The sequence below is a fragment of the Acromyrmex echinatior genome, chromosome 3 (genome assembly GCF_024713525.1).
Source record: "Acromyrmex echinatior isolate Ae372 chromosome 3, ASM2471352v2, whole genome shotgun sequence".
Lineage (NCBI taxonomy): Eukaryota > Metazoa > Arthropoda > Insecta > Hymenoptera > Formicidae > Acromyrmex > Acromyrmex echinatior.
In genome coordinates this window covers 7,570,618-7,586,766 of record NC_141854.1, presented here as the reverse complement: position 1 = coordinate 7,586,766, position 16,149 = coordinate 7,570,618, and the positions used below count along the sequence as shown (strand labels likewise).

Here is a 16,149-nt window from a genome sequence, read left to right as displayed (position 1 = left end):
ATCTTACCGTTGAAAATTATAGTTAAGAATAATAAATATTATAATGTTACATCTAATTATAGCTCGATCATGTTGTTGACTTGAATATTACTATTTATTAAGCTGTTTTAAAGAAAAAACATAATAACATTGCACGTGTGATTAAATTATGAACTATTATAATGTATTAATACCTACCATCTGCAGTTTAGTTACGAGTTGTTTAATAGGAGATATCATCTGTTGGAGTTCCGGACTCAATGCAGCTATGAAATAGTACATGTACATAATTACATGCACGGTACAATTAATTAATGTAAAAAATGTCGCCCTTTCATCCACAATATACTTCAAAAAATACCAGAGAAATACCAAATTAGATACATGATGATACAAGTGTAAACCAGAAACTTGGTTTTGTTTCTTTCTTAGTACAAATACACAAGTTTCGACGTAATCGAAAAGTTTCAGAAAAATTAGCCACCACAGCAAACCAAACAACTGAAATGCAACTATTATATACAAAACGTATAAAGTATTAAAATATAAAAAATTGTCCGTGTAAGTATCGATAATCAATAATAAAAGAACTATTATTAAAAATTATTGATTAAGTAATATTAATTTTTCTTCGAAATTTAATAAAATTCAAGTATAAATACAAACTTTTATTTGTATTAATTGTTTTTTGTGCTTTGATTGAAATCTGCCTAACGATTATCAACGTAACTTTTTAAAATGTGCATTTTCTGCTTCTCTTTAAAAACGATATAATTGCAACTCAAGTATTAAATTTACACTTAATAATATCTTTTATATGAGTATTAACTTATGAACAATCTTTATAATTAATATATTATAAAAACGTACTTTCATCGCATTAGGAGAATCTGCATTAGACGGAAAACATATAAAAGAGTATTCTGAAAACCAGCCATAAGATATATGCTGTTTGACAAACCATAAATTTGCCAGAATTTGAATCATGTCATAAATTAGTATAAAAGTTCTCAACTTATATGGCGGTCGATGTTTCATGAAACGTGGACCAGCATAAAGAACAAAATACACATATCCAAAAGTAATTAGCATCAGTGGATATGGAGAAGACATGAGTGGCCATTTGCGAGTTCGTTCAACTGCAAAAATATAATTTTTGAAACAATGTAACCATTTTCTAAAGATAATCTGAATGACCTTTCTTCAATAAAACTTTAGAGTACTAATACTTTCAGATATACGATGTTATAATAATTATTTTAACATAAGAGTTGTATGCAAACAACAATTTTTTGCAAACAAAAAATTTCTATCAAAAGCAAAGAAGTATCATCATTAAATATTTATATTTTACAAGTATTTTACAGAAAATATTCTGCTTTATTTGAATAGAAAATGGGACAGCAAAAATTTTCGAAATTTTTCCAAAGATTTTCTTTCTACCCTCTAAAAGCAAATCAGTGTATTATTAATGTCTTCAGTGTTACACTGATTTAATCTGTAGAAATCATAAACCAAAAAGTGTATTATTACTGAAAAATAGTAAGTATTTTCAGATTACGTCAATTATAACTTTATAACTGCAACAATAAAGTCACTGATTCAAGAGAGTACATTTTCGACATTTTTTAAATTAACTTATACTCTAAAATATGCGCGCATACGTGCACGTTTATTAGATATTATAAATATATGACATTTATTTTGTTTGGGAATTTTATAATGATACCAAATTGCTATTAATATAAAATCTAATTATTACTAATATCTAGTATGATGTAAAAATGTTTTTTCTAGAATTCGTGTCATATTTTTCTGTATATTAGTCTATATTAGAAAGTAGAACTTAAAAAGATAGAATTTTTATTACTCACTTGATAATTCTTCGAACAAATAATGATGTAATTCTCTCAAACCCATTGTGAAAGAAATCGGTATCGCAATTGTATATTATATCAATATCATTTATTTAACTTATCTTATTTAATTTTGTCACTTGTCAATAAAACTTCAACAATTACTTCCGTAAGTTCATAATGCTAGAGTAAGTTCATACTGCTTCTGTCACGTGTACAATCACCGTGCAAGTATTTAAAGCAGCGAGAGATGAACTTCGAACTTAGGATTGAACATTTTATTGTATCATCAAAAATTACTGAAATATGCAAGAAGTTCGAAGCAAATGTTCATTCTGTATATAAAAATTACATTAAAATAAATTATTTGTGCATCACTTTGTATTCAAATCTTAGACTTATATAAGAAATAGCTTTTTTCTATCTTCCAAATGAAAAATCATCAACGTGAGAAATCTCAAATGGATAAAAGATATATCTCTAACTTGCCTGCTTATTATTTTATATTTACACTACTATAAAACGCATAGTGTGTAACTAAAATAATAATACGTTTTACATTTTTACATTTGCTATAGTTTCAAGAACATGCGTTATACAGTATGTAACGTGTTGTGTGTTGCATACGAAATATTTTTCAAAAAACATTTAAAAAATTTCTGCTGTCGAACAATACGATAACTGACATTTTTTTTAAAGAATATACAAATCGTGTATATACTTGACAAAGATATGACATACAGCACATTAATTATTCAGAAATTGATGAAATCATATTATAAATCTCATAAATAGCTTGAAAATGATCGTGTTTATGCTGAAAAAAAAAATAAACTAGTGATCGAAAATATCTATACAAATATTAACGCAGTGAAAATATCAATACAAATACATATTAACACAGATAGATATCTCTGGTACAAATACGTCTCGATCTGTTTTTTCTATTGTCCGAGTATCATTCGGTACGAACAATAGGAAAAACGGATCGAGATGTATTTATGCAGAGATAATCACAGCGAATCGATATTTGTATCGATATATTCGAACATTAGAATAAACAGATTTCGACACTAGATTTATAAATATTATTACGTATCCTTCAGTAAGTTAAACTTGACAAAGCATGAAACATCGAAAAGTAATTCAAACTCCAAGAGTAATTACACTAATTACATTTATTATGGTTGAGTAATTACACTAATTACATTTATTATGATTGATAAAGTTCGAATAAATTATATCATATTAGTATAAATACTTACTATTAATAATGTAAAAGACAAACTTTTTGCGGCGTTAATCATTTTTCTAATCAAATCTTATATAAGATATCTCCATTCTCTATTTATCATTAATATATTCGGTGTATTCTGATAACATATTGTATAAATTTTATAAAAAAAAGTACACAATAAAAATAAAAAAAAAATAAAAATAAGATATAATATTAGGTGTTGGAATTAATTCGTAGCGTTTTACAAGTGATGGGAAGTACTTTCATTAATGTATTTTTTAATGCTCATGTGAAATAAATAACATTCTTTCATTAAAAACGCTACGAATTAATTCCAACACCTAATATATAAACATAAAGGTATTAAAATATATAATTATGATAAAATAATTTTACACAAAAAATGTCGGAAAAGTTCAAAAATTATTACAAAGATTGAAAAAAACATACTAAAATATATTAATTAACATTAATTATCATTAAATAAATATAATTAAATAAATATAATTGTACAATAAATATAATTAAAAGTATAACTCAGATAATAAATTGTTAATTATAATTCATTGTTATTAGCTCTACAAATGTAATTTATATAATATCAATTCTCATTATTAAATTCTATTAAATAATTTTATTACACTATATAATTGTACTTCTTCCATAAGATGACAGAAATATTTGAGATTGAGATATAGATACATACCAAAAGTAAATATAAAATTTTAATATAAATGAACTAATACCAATTAATAAACTAATAATAATAATTATAATAAATAAACTAATAATAACAATTATAAATTACTATTTAATAAATTAACAACTAATTAATAATTATTATAAATTATTAAATATAAATAAATTAATAACCATTAATCGTTTGTATGCAAATAAAGTTAATTTTTTATTGGGAGTGTGCATTAATTTTAAAGTATTCTCAAGAGATGGCATAACTAGTACTATCGCATTGGGCCATATTGTTGTTATCTTTATGTTCGAACACCATCAGGTGGCTTTAATTATCAGTATGCCGAAATATAAACAATATTGTTTTTTTTTTATTACTGAATATGTCGAATTTTGTGCCAACAAAATGCAATTTGCGGGAAGCTTAGTTTTTTGCTTCCATTTGAAAAAAAGTGCTGCCGAAAGTCAACGAATGCTGTCGAAAGATTATAATGATTATACTCCATCGATTTCAACACGTGAGTATTTTTCGACACTATAAAAAAGGTAATTTTGACAAGGAAAACAAGGAACGTCCAGGCCAGCCAAAAAAGTTGAAGATGAGGAAGTGGAAGTTTTACTCGATCAAGACTCGAGTCAAACGCAAAAAGAACTTGCAGAATCATTAAATGTTAATCGATCAACGATTTCCAGATGTTTGAAGGCCATTGGAATGATTCAAAAGCAAGGAAATTGCGTGTCGTAGCGTTGAAGCCAAGGGACGTCGAAAGGTGTAAAATGAATGAATTGTTGCTTCAAAGACACAAGAAATAGTTTTTTGGATCGTATCGTAACGGGTGATGAAAAATGGATGCGCAACGATAATCCGAAGCGCAAAAAATCATGGTGCAGGCGAACCATCAACTTCGACAGCAAAACTGAATATTCATGGTGCTAAGCTCATTCTCTGTATTTAGTGGGATCAGCTGGTTGTAGTGTATTATGAGCTGCTCCAACCCAATGAAATCATCACTGGGGAACAACAATTGATGTAATTGAGCTGAGTATTGAAGCCAAAACGGCCAGATTACGCGAAAAGACACGACAAAGTGATTTTCCAGCACGACAACGCTCGGCCACATGTTGTGAAACCGGTCAAGGAAACATTAGACACGCTCAAGAGGGATGTACTATCACACCAGCTGTATTCTCCAGATATTGCTCCTTCCGATTACCAACTATTTCAATCAATAACTCATGGCCTGTCTGAGCTGCGCTTCCATTCTTATGAATATATCAAAAAATGAATCGATTCGTGGATAGACTCAAAAGATATGTCGTTCTTTCGACATGGAATCCCCAGAAAGATAGGAAAAAGTAGTGGCTAGTGATGGACAATATTTTGAATGATCAATTTATAACCATTTTTTTACAATAAATCTATATTCTTACCAAAAAATCCCTTAAAATTAGTGCACACTCCTAATATGTATAATATAATAGTATATGTTAAAATATTAGATCAGTGCAAAAGTTCGTGCCCGATTTATTATTCAAACAGCTGCTACTTTTGTTAAAAATAAAATAAAATCTAAATTTCACTGTACCTGATAAGAGAATTTAAAAATCTCTTTTTTTTTTAATTGTAATGGTTTTGATGGAGTTATGAGCAATCAAAGTCAAAATATTCATTTTATTTAATTTGCAACAACTCAGAAACAAAAAATCATAGGGATATTTTTTAAAAACTATTTTATTGGAAGAACTTTAAGCTTTTATATTAGATATTCAAAAATTTTTGCAATTATTTTTGGATATGGGACGCCCACAAAATGAAGACAAAATTTCCCGTTTTGTTTGATTAGTAGTTTTCTGTACATATGTACAAAATTCTGTACATCTGTACATAAGTACATATGTACAAAAATTACAAAACTCACATAAAATCAAAAAAGTAAATCATTCGAAAGTAAAGATTTTAAACCTTTTTTTAAATTTAAATTGCGTTTATTTATATTAAGTATATTAAAATATATATAAATTTTGATACGTATAATTAAAATATCTTAGATTAAAACATTATTATTTCTTTTCAAATGCTTAATATAAAACATAAAAACTAATAATATAATATTAATACTCTTAAGAGAATTCTGGAATTACCTCTCAAATTCGATATTATGATAGGCATAAAAATCTTTGAATTGATTGAAAAAAATAAAAAAAGTAAAAACATGCAGTACCATCTATACTAAAATAAAAAAAAAAGTTAAATGCTTGTTTAACTTTTTCTCGATTTTAGTATAAGATTACTACATTACCTTTTATATGTATAATTTTGAATCTACTTTAATCCCATAAAAGGATTTTTGATTCCTAATTTAATCACTCTAGCAACATACTAAGTAAATGCTATATTTGGTTTTAGCTAATTTTCAGCTTCTCTATTAGTTCGCGCTTTTCATTTATAAAAAGAACTTTATTCAATTTCTTATCATTTTCAGTCTTTATTAGTTTATAAATAAAAGACAATAAATACAATGTTATTCTCTCAATAATTGAATATTCTTAAATCGCTATTACTAAATCGAATATTAATAAACATTTTATATTTTATTTAAATTCCATAATTTATTTATTATATATTTACATGTCAATCAAAAATCTATACAATATTTAAGGCAAAAAAAAATATAATTTCAATTTTAGTATAATATACTTATATAATATGTATGTTAACATGTATGTTTTTTTATTATTATTATTGCACAGCAATCATTTTCAGTGCTAAAAATTTAGTTTTTATTTAAATTCAGTTTTTAAAACTTAACATTATATTAAGTTTAATATAATTATATATTTAATCTAAAGTTTAATAATAAAATTTACTAATTAATTATTAATTTGACAAAATAACGTGACTAATTAATAAATAATATTAATTATATGTATAAACACGCACGCATAGTTAGTATTATTTGTTTAATTTAAATGATACAAAACCGCCTTAATTATCTTTTTGTTTAGATAATTTAGTGTAGGTTTTTTTATGAAAATCATAAAATAAGTATAGAAATACGAATAAATTTCCAACAAAAATAATTGCTATTCCTCGTGGCAATTCACAATTGGGATTTACAAATTGCATTAGAATCACTATCATCACGATAAATTGGACCTAATTTCAATAGAAAAATATTTTTAAAAATGGAATACTATAAATGATACTATACTATTTAAACAGAAAAATATATATTGAAGTAATTAAAATATATTTTAGAGAAAATTACAATGTAAATTGATATAATTTCTTTTCGCTTGTGTAACTTACAACAGATTAATAAATAGTAATAAATAAGTTAATAAATAGTAGTACCCAGGTCAACAAAATGAACGAGCTGTAATTAGGTGTATCATGTTTATTATTCGCAACTATAATTTTCAAGGATAAGTTTCAACGGTACATTTCGACTTTACTTAGTCCTTATCAGCCATAGAAATACAAAATTACCCCATATATCCAATTAGATTAACATATAATATTATGAGGATCATCTCTTTGAGTTACAATAGGCGAGTTACAATAATATAACGCAACAACTATATTTAGTCAAATTTATCAAATTATAAATGATGTAATAATGAGTCATAATTCCAAATCAATTCTTCGGTTAATAGCGAGAAAAAGTCAGTATGAATGAAAGAAGAAAATTCCAGTATTGTACCATTATTGTTGTAGCTTGATATCAAATTATATAAGATGGTTATAAATAAGCCCTTAATAACGTTCGAAGATTAAAGTAGGCATGAAGACAAATACAAATTAAATATATTGGTAAGTTTATAGCTATCCATTACGAATAAGAAGTAAAGAATATGGAATCCGTTATTATTCAGTGATACAATCTTACCGTTGAAAATTATAGTTAAAATAATAAATATTACAATGTTACATCTAATTATAGCTTCTATTGATCATGTTGTTGACTTGAATATTACTATTTATTAAGCTGTTTTAAAGAAAAAATATAATAATATTGCACATGTGATTAAATTATGAACTATTATAATATATTAATACCTACCATCTGCAGTTTAGTTACGAGTTGTTTAATAGGAGATATCATCTGTTGGAGTTCCGGACTCAATGCAGCTATGAAATAGTACATGTACATAATTACATGCACGGTACAATTAATTAATGTAAAAAATGTCGCCCTTTCATCCATAATATACTTCAAAATATACCAGAGAAATACCAAATTAGATACATGATGATACAAGTGTAAACCAGAAACTTGGTTTTGTTTCTTTCTTAGTACAAATACACAAGTTTCGACGTAATCGAAAAGTTTCAGAAAAATTAGCCACCACAGCAAACCAAACAACTGAAATGCAACTATTATATACAAAACGTATAAAGTATTACCATTAAAATATAAAAAATTGTCCGTGTAAGTATCGATAATCAATAATAAAAGAACTATTATTAAAAATTATTGATTAAGTAATATTAATTTTTCTTCGAAATTTAATAAAATTCAAGTATAAATACAAACTTTTATTTGTATTAATTGTTTTTTGTGCTTTGATTGAAATCTGCCTAACGATTATCAACGTAACTTTTTAAAATGTGCATTTTCTGCTTCTCTTTAAAAACGATATAATTGCAACTCAAGTATTAAATTTACACTTAATAATATCTTTTATATGAGTATTAACTTATGAACAATCTTTATAATTAATATATTATAAAAACGTACTTTCATCGCATTAGGAGAATCTGCATTAGACGGAAAACATATAAAAGAGTATTCTGAAAACCAGCCATAAGATATATGCTGTTTGACAAACCATAAATTTGCCAGAATTTGAATCATGTCATAAATTAGTATAAAAGTTCTCAACTTATATGGCGGTCGATGTTTCATGAAACGTGGACCAGCATAAAGAACAAAATACACATATCCAAAAGTAATTAGCATCAGTGGATATGGAGAAGACATGAGTGGCCATTTGCGAGTTCGTTCAACTGCAAAAATATAATTTTTGAAACAATGTAACCATTTTCTAAAGATAATCTGAATGACCTTTCTTCAATAAAACTTTAGAGTACTAATACTTTCAGATATACGATGTTATAATAATTATTTTAACATAAGAGTTGTATGCAAACAACAATTTTTTGCAAACAAAAAATTTCTATCAAAAGCAAAGAAGTATCATCATTAAATATTTATATTTTACAAGTATTTTACAGAAAATATTCTGCTTTATTTGAATAGAAAATGGGACAGCAAAAATTTTCGAAATTTTTCCAAAGATTTTCTTTCTACCCTCTAAAAGCAAATCAGTGTATTATTAATGTCTTCAGTGTTACACTGATTTAATCTGTAGAAATCATAAACCAAAAAGTGTATTATTACTGAAAAATAGTAAGTATTTTCAGATTACGTCAATTATAACTTTATAACTGCAACAATAAAGTCACTGATTCAAGAGAGTACATTTTCGACATTTTTTAAATTAACTTATACTCTAAAATATGCGCGCATACGTGCACGTTTATTAGATATTATAAATATATGACATTTATTTTGTTTGGGAATTTTATAATGATACCAAATTGCTATTAATATAAAATCTAATTATTACTAATATCTAGTATGATGTAAAAATGTTTTTTCTAGAATTCGTGTCATATTTTTCTGTATATTAGTCTATATTAGAAAGTAGAACTTAAAAAGATAGAATTTTTATTACTCACTCGATAGTTCTTCGAACAAATAATGATGTAATTTTCTCAAACCCATCGTGAAAGAAATCGGTATCGCAATTGTATATTATATCAATATCATTTATTTAACTTATCTTATTTAATTTTGTCACTCTCTCTTGTCAATAAAACTTCAAGAGTTATCTCCGTAAGTTCATAATGCTAGACTGCTTCTGCCACATGTATAATTACCTTGCAAGTATTTAAAGTAGCGAGAGATGAACTTTGACCTTAGAATTGAATGATTAGAGTTCCGGCATGAATATAATGACACTGGAGAAAATTAAGACATTTTTCATTCTTTTATGACAAAATAAATTACTAATAAATAAATAGAATATAAAGAGTTAATGAAAAGTAAAAAAAGTTAATTCTATTAAAAAACGAATTAATTTCCTTAAAACGTCCAGCAAAATTTCGTTATGCGATGTTATATTAAAGAATCACATTTGCAGTAGGTAACGTGATTACTTACATTGTCATCCCATGAGAAGTTTACGGTATAACTTCGAATTGTCGATTTTTTTCGAAGAAACAAAGAAGGAATAATCATTTACTTACCTGAAACAGAAAAAAGAGAAATATAAAAAGTGGCAGAAAAAATGGAGGCAATTGTGAATACTGAGTAAACATGAATATATTATTGCAATATATTAGAGTAATTATCTTACGTATTAAGTAGTAATCCGATATACGTGTCGCAATATGTAACTGAACCATAAAACGCACACACCGTTTAAGGTAAATACCATTCCATATTTTCGATTATTTGACGCAGAGAATGGGAGAATTGCAAATATCTATAAGAGAAAAGTTAAACAAAAAAAAGCTGACGATTATTTATTAATTATAGAAATCATTAAATGATATTGCCTTTAAACTATAAATAGTTAACATTTATATACTATTAATATAAATTATGCAGCAAATAAACAAAACATGATTCAGCATTTACTTAGCATAGATAACGGATAATAAATGATTGCGTTCAGCATAAATTCAGCATAAAAAGCAGTGTTGTAAAATTCTTGAATATTATTGGTTTATATATTTAGATCAAGTGAGGAATTAAGGACAAGACCAATCATATAGAATTTTACAACAGTTGCAAAGCTGCTTTTTCTGCTAAACGCAACCAATGTTAATTATTGTAGTTTAAATGATTGGAGCATCTCCTTTAAATAAAGACTTTTGTAATTAATAAATACAGTATACTGGCCAAAATTATATCACCTTTCGATTTTTTGAGCATAACTTTTGTCAAAGTAAATCGAATATGCTCAAATTTATACAGTAGACACTTGGTGGTAGTTGTATCTTGTATGTAAAGTATAATGAAATTTAACTATATACCTCATGATTTTTTAATTTTTTACTAATTTTCCCGAAGTCGTTATTGTACTTTCTTTATTTTTTGTGATACAGCTGCAATTTTTATCATCAAACCCTAACTTTAGTAGTTAGATTTAGTGTTTTACATTATGACAAATACTCGAGGTGCTCAAGCTATAGATGAACGACAACAGACAATCATTGTAAAAAATCACAAATAAAGATAGTCGTACATAAGAAGCTCACCTCGCCTAGCAGGGCATAAGTTATTCAACTAATCAAAGAATCTATTTTATATTTCATATATTTTACATTAAATATGAGTCAAATCAGATTATATAATAAAAGAATCGATTGATTTGACTCATATTTTGCTCCTCAGTGGAGCTATCTATTGCCGAAATTAAAATTTGAAAAAGTATTAAGCCGTTTCTGAAAAATTTTGCAGACGGGCGGACAGATGGATGAACTATGTGCATTCAGAACAACAAACGTTCACTGAGCATTCAGTGAGATCTTTTAACTGATTGACATATTCCCTTAGATTCTAAAATATAGACCAATCAAATAAAAGAGCTCATTTATGTCCACGATAGATCGCGGCATCTACAACAAAATTGCCGTATAGGTCAAATTTCTGCATTCGTTCAAAAAAATATGGCAAAATATGAAAAATGACATAGCATATTCATGCATCCTAGCAGATTTCGATTGCTTATTTGCAGAATCCGCAAATGCGTAATGTACCTGGCTGTCGAAATATTTTGTAAACTGATTGCACACTCGAAAAGAAACTCTGTTGATTAATGCTAAAATATTCAACTAAGAGAAAAAGAAAAAAAGAAAGAGAAATTTCACTGGGGCTCGATTCACTCGTAATGTATTATTGTGTATTTCACACAATAAATCACATGATAATTTAAATTTTAAACCTATTGACGCATTAGTTGATTTATTGGAATTTCATTGTGTAATACAAAATATATAATGTGATGTTATCGTATGTAATAGAAAGATACAGCTTTCCAGATAATTTCACGTACCTACGTAAAATTTATTATGAAATTAAATTTTTTGTACTAATAATCTGTTAAGATTGTTTTCGATCATCTATAATTCGTGTCAGATTTCATGATAAAATTTTATTTATAACATAACAAATAAAATCAAGATCAATACAAGCCTGTGTTTGCCTATACCACAATTATATTTTGTATATATCTTTAGTTCCTTCTACACTTGAACTACACTACTTATGAACTAGTTTTTTAAGGTCCTATTCCATAAATCTGTTCCGTAAATCTGTTTCAAATACTAATTCAGCTATGAGACTTTTTATTTTTTTACCATTAAAAACATTTTCTCCAACAATCTTTTGAAATAATATATAATATAAATATATAATATAAATAATATAATGTTTATATGTAGGTCATATCTTTGCTATAGAAAAAAATAAATTCACATATTTTTATTCAAAAATCAGAATCTTAACCTTTTGTGTTGTAAAATTGTGTAAACAAGCAATCCTGCATTGTGACTAGATTTTAGTTTTTCTTTATGTGGAGTATCTCTGTGAAATCCACATGTCTATATGATGTAATATATGATATTTCTTGATCCAAGATATTTTGTCCAATATCTTAATTAATTTGCAAAATGCAATAATTAAATAATGAAATGCATGTGTTTCAAAAATATTTTTTTGTATTCAATCGTTCTTATTATTACGTATCTAGTTCACATTGACACATTGTAGTTTTTATTTTTTGTCATATACATCATATGATTTCATGAACTACGATATATTAGAATTTTGTGAACTCTCTTAAGCTGATTAAAACATCTCTATCTCATTATTAAATTTACATTCTTAAACTTATTATAGTTTCTCTGTTCTATTTATAATTTTATAATTAAAATTTATAATTACCTATAATTTTATATGGCGTATGTTTAAGCGTATATATTTTAATATGTATGTTTATATATATATAAATGTGTGTGTGCGTGCGTGCGTGCGTGCGTGCGTGCGTGCGTGCGTGCGTGCGTGCGTGCGTGCGTGCGTGCGTGAGTGTGTGTGTGTGTGCGTGTGTGTGCGTGTGTGTGTGTGTGTGTGTGTGTGTGTGTGTGTGTATTGTATTTTAGTACTCAAATATTTTCTATATTAGGTGCATTAAAACATAATATTATATACAAAATTCTTGTATCTTAAGTTCTGATATAAAATATATAATTTATTTTTAGTGAACTATAAATTATCTAAGCAGATTTTAAAATATAAAAAGAATAAATAGAATTAAGGGAAATTAAATAATTTTGTGTAAAATATACATCATCGGAAAAATGATTATCTTTTCTAAAATAAACAAATGGATATTAAAAGAATTTTTTTCGTTCTAATAACATAAATGTTTTTTTTGCCTATATTTAAAAAATTATTAACGCTGAATGGCATACATGTATCCATATCCTATAAATCCTTGGTTCAATATATAATAGATTGCAACATCGCTTTTTGCAAGTGCAACATGAAAGAGAAATTTTTCAAAGCTTGTCCTAAAAAGATGAGACAGACATTCGTGTTTATAAAAGAAGAAGGCAATGCTATCTTTTTAAATTGAGCACATTCAAAGGTTGACGAAATCCTCCAGGGTCTTCATCAAATTTTTAGTTCTCTGCAGCTCTTACCTTCCATCATAACCCGCATGTCTACGTCTACCTTCATCAAAATTATGGCCTTTCTAAGATCAGCTCGAGTGAGCGCCACAAACACTGTATGTCCCCGGTATAAACTGTATAGTCGTCAAGAACCTATTAACTTCCTAGTTAGTTAGGACGTTGCGTAATACTGCGCGATATAAAACAATAAAAGAAGTCCAAGTTTTTTTCTTTGTTCCATTTAATTCATTATAGTCATCAAAGAAAAACTGGAAAATTGCATTTTAACACACAGAGTCTAGCTGTCGACTACAGTATAAGTATTTGAATTAAAGAAAATGTATTCGCCGCTGTTAACAGCATAATTAGTCATAGTATATAACTCAATTAATTAGTAAATAACTCAACTCAAAATAACTGAACAGTCGTGTCTTCACATTTTTATAAACAAGTATCGTAGATAATGTAATAAAAAGTTACGTATAATGTCCGATTTTACAAACTTTTTTGCTCGTCTAAGAAAGAAAATATCTTGTATATCAGGATGTACATATGGATGCTATGTATCAGTAGCATTCCAAAAGGAAACGAAACAAGAACGGGCGAAGTAAAGAGGGATCGACATAAGCATTTTAAACAAGTGAGTTCGCATCCGCCGCTTTTGTGTCTTACGAGCTGTTATATCGTTGCTGCATATTGTATTCGTCTTGGGCATTGTTTCTGTTAACCAACAACACGACAGTTGGTGTTAGTGTCTGTTGGTACCGGCGACAATGATAGTACCTCTATGACACAAACTACGTGGCATACTTTAGTTTCCAACGTGTAAATGAGGAAACTCTGAAAGCCAGTTCCTGTGCTGCCGCAATGGTCGATTAATAAAATTCAATTGATGTTCGCAGTAGAATAATCCGGCGCGCAATTCGATCGTATGATTTATTATAAAAGGATGTGAACATGTAGTAGTGTCAATAACAATTTCATGACACACAGCGAAATTGTAACTATTTAAAACAATTGATTAATTTTAGACGATCAAATAACACATGACAAAAAACTTATAAGTTTTATCTCTTTAAAATTTTTTTTTTTACGTAATTTCTCTTTTATCTTCATTGAGAAAAATTAAATATTATAATAATACTAATATAAAAAAAATATTTTTTAAAATTATTTTGAACAGACAAAGTATTCCTTATAAATTGCTGATATATGCTGATATAATTGCTGATATATACATATATATAGTGTTTTTATTAATACTAACAAAGTGTATATTCTTTGATGTTAATACCATGTTAATGTTAATATTAATATTAACGGTGAGAATGACAAAGGCATCGTATGGTGTTAAATCCGCACCTATACTTTTTACAGTGCAGAGATGCGGAAGAGTTAAATTTTTATTACATAATTTTTATTACGAAATTTAAATTAATTCAAAAGAAAATCACGATAATATAATGACTTATGAAGGTAATGTAATGACTTATGGAATTATGTCACCTTAAAATTCGTACAATCATAAATCAGTATGCATGTAAGTACACAATAAATAAATATATATATATATATATATATCTATATATTATATATATATATATATATATATATAATAAAATAATATTACGTACAAAATAATACTTATGTACAATGTATACATTTTTAACAGGACAAATGAATAAATGGTAAGAAATAATAAATATTTCGATTTAATTATAAACTAAAGAGAATAAAAAATAAATGTATAAAATTAGATTTGTGGAAAATGAAAAAGTTTTTCGTAGTAATGAGTAAATCATCGTGATATCATCAAATAACAAAATTTAAAAAATCACACGCATAAAATATCACAAGCATCATAAAAGAAAATGGTATTCGCGTGAAAACGAGAAAAGATCTTGAAAATTTAACCGTAAACAATGTGCATTGTCAAATTTCTAGAACAGAACGCTGAAATACGGATAATCACGTGCCATCGCATCTTGATGCCCTAGTTCGTCCCTATGGCACAGTCTGCATGCGCAAACTCGTATCATCGGAGATCCGCCGATAGATCACGTTCGTGAGACAGGAAACGATCGGAACGCAACGAGGACAGAGGGAAGAAGAGAGACGGAAGGAAAAGGAGCAAAGGAAGAAAGAAAGAAATATCGAGAGGAGATCGAGAAGATTTATCTCCTTACCGAAAGGTTTGGATAGATTCATGAACCCTATCGATCGCTCAGCTAAGAAGAAAAGATATAAAATATCCTTTCGCTATACGCACAAAGAGCCGTGCTCTATGTGCAAAACGTGCAAATTCTGAAGAATTAAGACTATGAAATAAAATTCAATTGTGTCATTTTTTTTACGTTGCTCTACATGCTAATGCATCCGCAAGAGAAAGCGTTAGTCGTGTATAAAGACACATGTGTGTGTGGGATACGCAGTTGTCTTAATAGTTTCGTGAAAAGACAATAAAGAAACGTATATAATGCGCGCAATTAATGTTAATATCGATTAATGGAAGTAATTAAAATTTAGTACTCTCAAAGCCGCAAGTAAATAAAATCGATATCTTGCTTTCCAAATCTGATTTTCGATTTCTTTCGAATATCTGTTAAATTAGCCCTTCTATAGCCTCTTGTTCGCTTTCG

General features: G+C 27.3%; 3 protein-coding genes across 11 annotated transcripts in view; all 3 read right to left on the bottom strand.

Annotated features, from left to right (window-relative positions):
• The window catches only part of LOC105146422 (very long chain fatty acid elongase AAEL008004), a 32,063-nt gene extending 28,743 nt beyond the window's left edge, over positions 1 to 3,320 (bottom strand). The window contains exons 1-4 of one of the 5 annotated variants that reach the window (XM_087404060.1): positions 1,854 to 3,318; positions 850 to 1,118; positions 341 to 480; positions 178 to 245 (exon numbers count right to left, since the gene is read on the bottom strand). In XM_087404060.1, coding sequence (XP_087260186.1) covers positions 203 to 245; positions 341 to 480; positions 850 to 1,118; positions 1,854 to 1,899 — 498 coding nt within the window. In that variant the 5' untranslated portion in view covers positions 1,900 to 3,318 and the 3' untranslated portion in view covers positions 178 to 202. Of the gene's footprint in view, positions 1 to 177; positions 481 to 849; positions 1,119 to 1,853 lie in introns of those variants that run through there. The other 4 variants (XM_087404061.1, XM_087404062.1, XM_087404059.1 and 1 more) reach the window with 4 other exon arrangements.
• The window catches only part of dlg1 (MAGUK family member discs large 1), a 624,340-nt gene that overhangs the window by 434,454 nt on the left and 173,737 nt on the right, over positions 1 to 16,149 (bottom strand). The window contains exon 1 of one of the 5 annotated variants that reach the window (XM_087404050.1): positions 10,189 to 10,273. The exons of the other annotated variants lie outside the window; for them this stretch is intronic. Coding sequence (XP_087260176.1) covers positions 10,189 to 10,237 — 49 coding nt within the window. The 5' untranslated portion in view covers positions 10,238 to 10,273. Of the gene's footprint in view, positions 1 to 10,188; positions 10,274 to 16,149 lie in introns of those variants that run through there. 5 annotated transcript variants of the gene reach the window in all.
• LOC105154887 (very long chain fatty acid elongase AAEL008004) lies at positions 5,493 to 10,077 on the bottom strand. The gene is made up of 5 exons (XM_087404058.1): positions 9,993 to 10,077; positions 9,509 to 9,790; positions 8,505 to 8,773; positions 7,827 to 8,129; positions 5,493 to 6,919 (listed from the first exon to the last, which is right to left on the bottom strand). The coding sequence occupies exons 2-5, from the start codon at positions 9,552 to 9,554 to the stop codon at positions 6,749 to 6,751; spliced, it is 789 nt and encodes a 262-aa protein (XP_087260184.1). The 5' UTR covers positions 9,555 to 9,790; positions 9,993 to 10,077; the 3' UTR covers positions 5,493 to 6,748.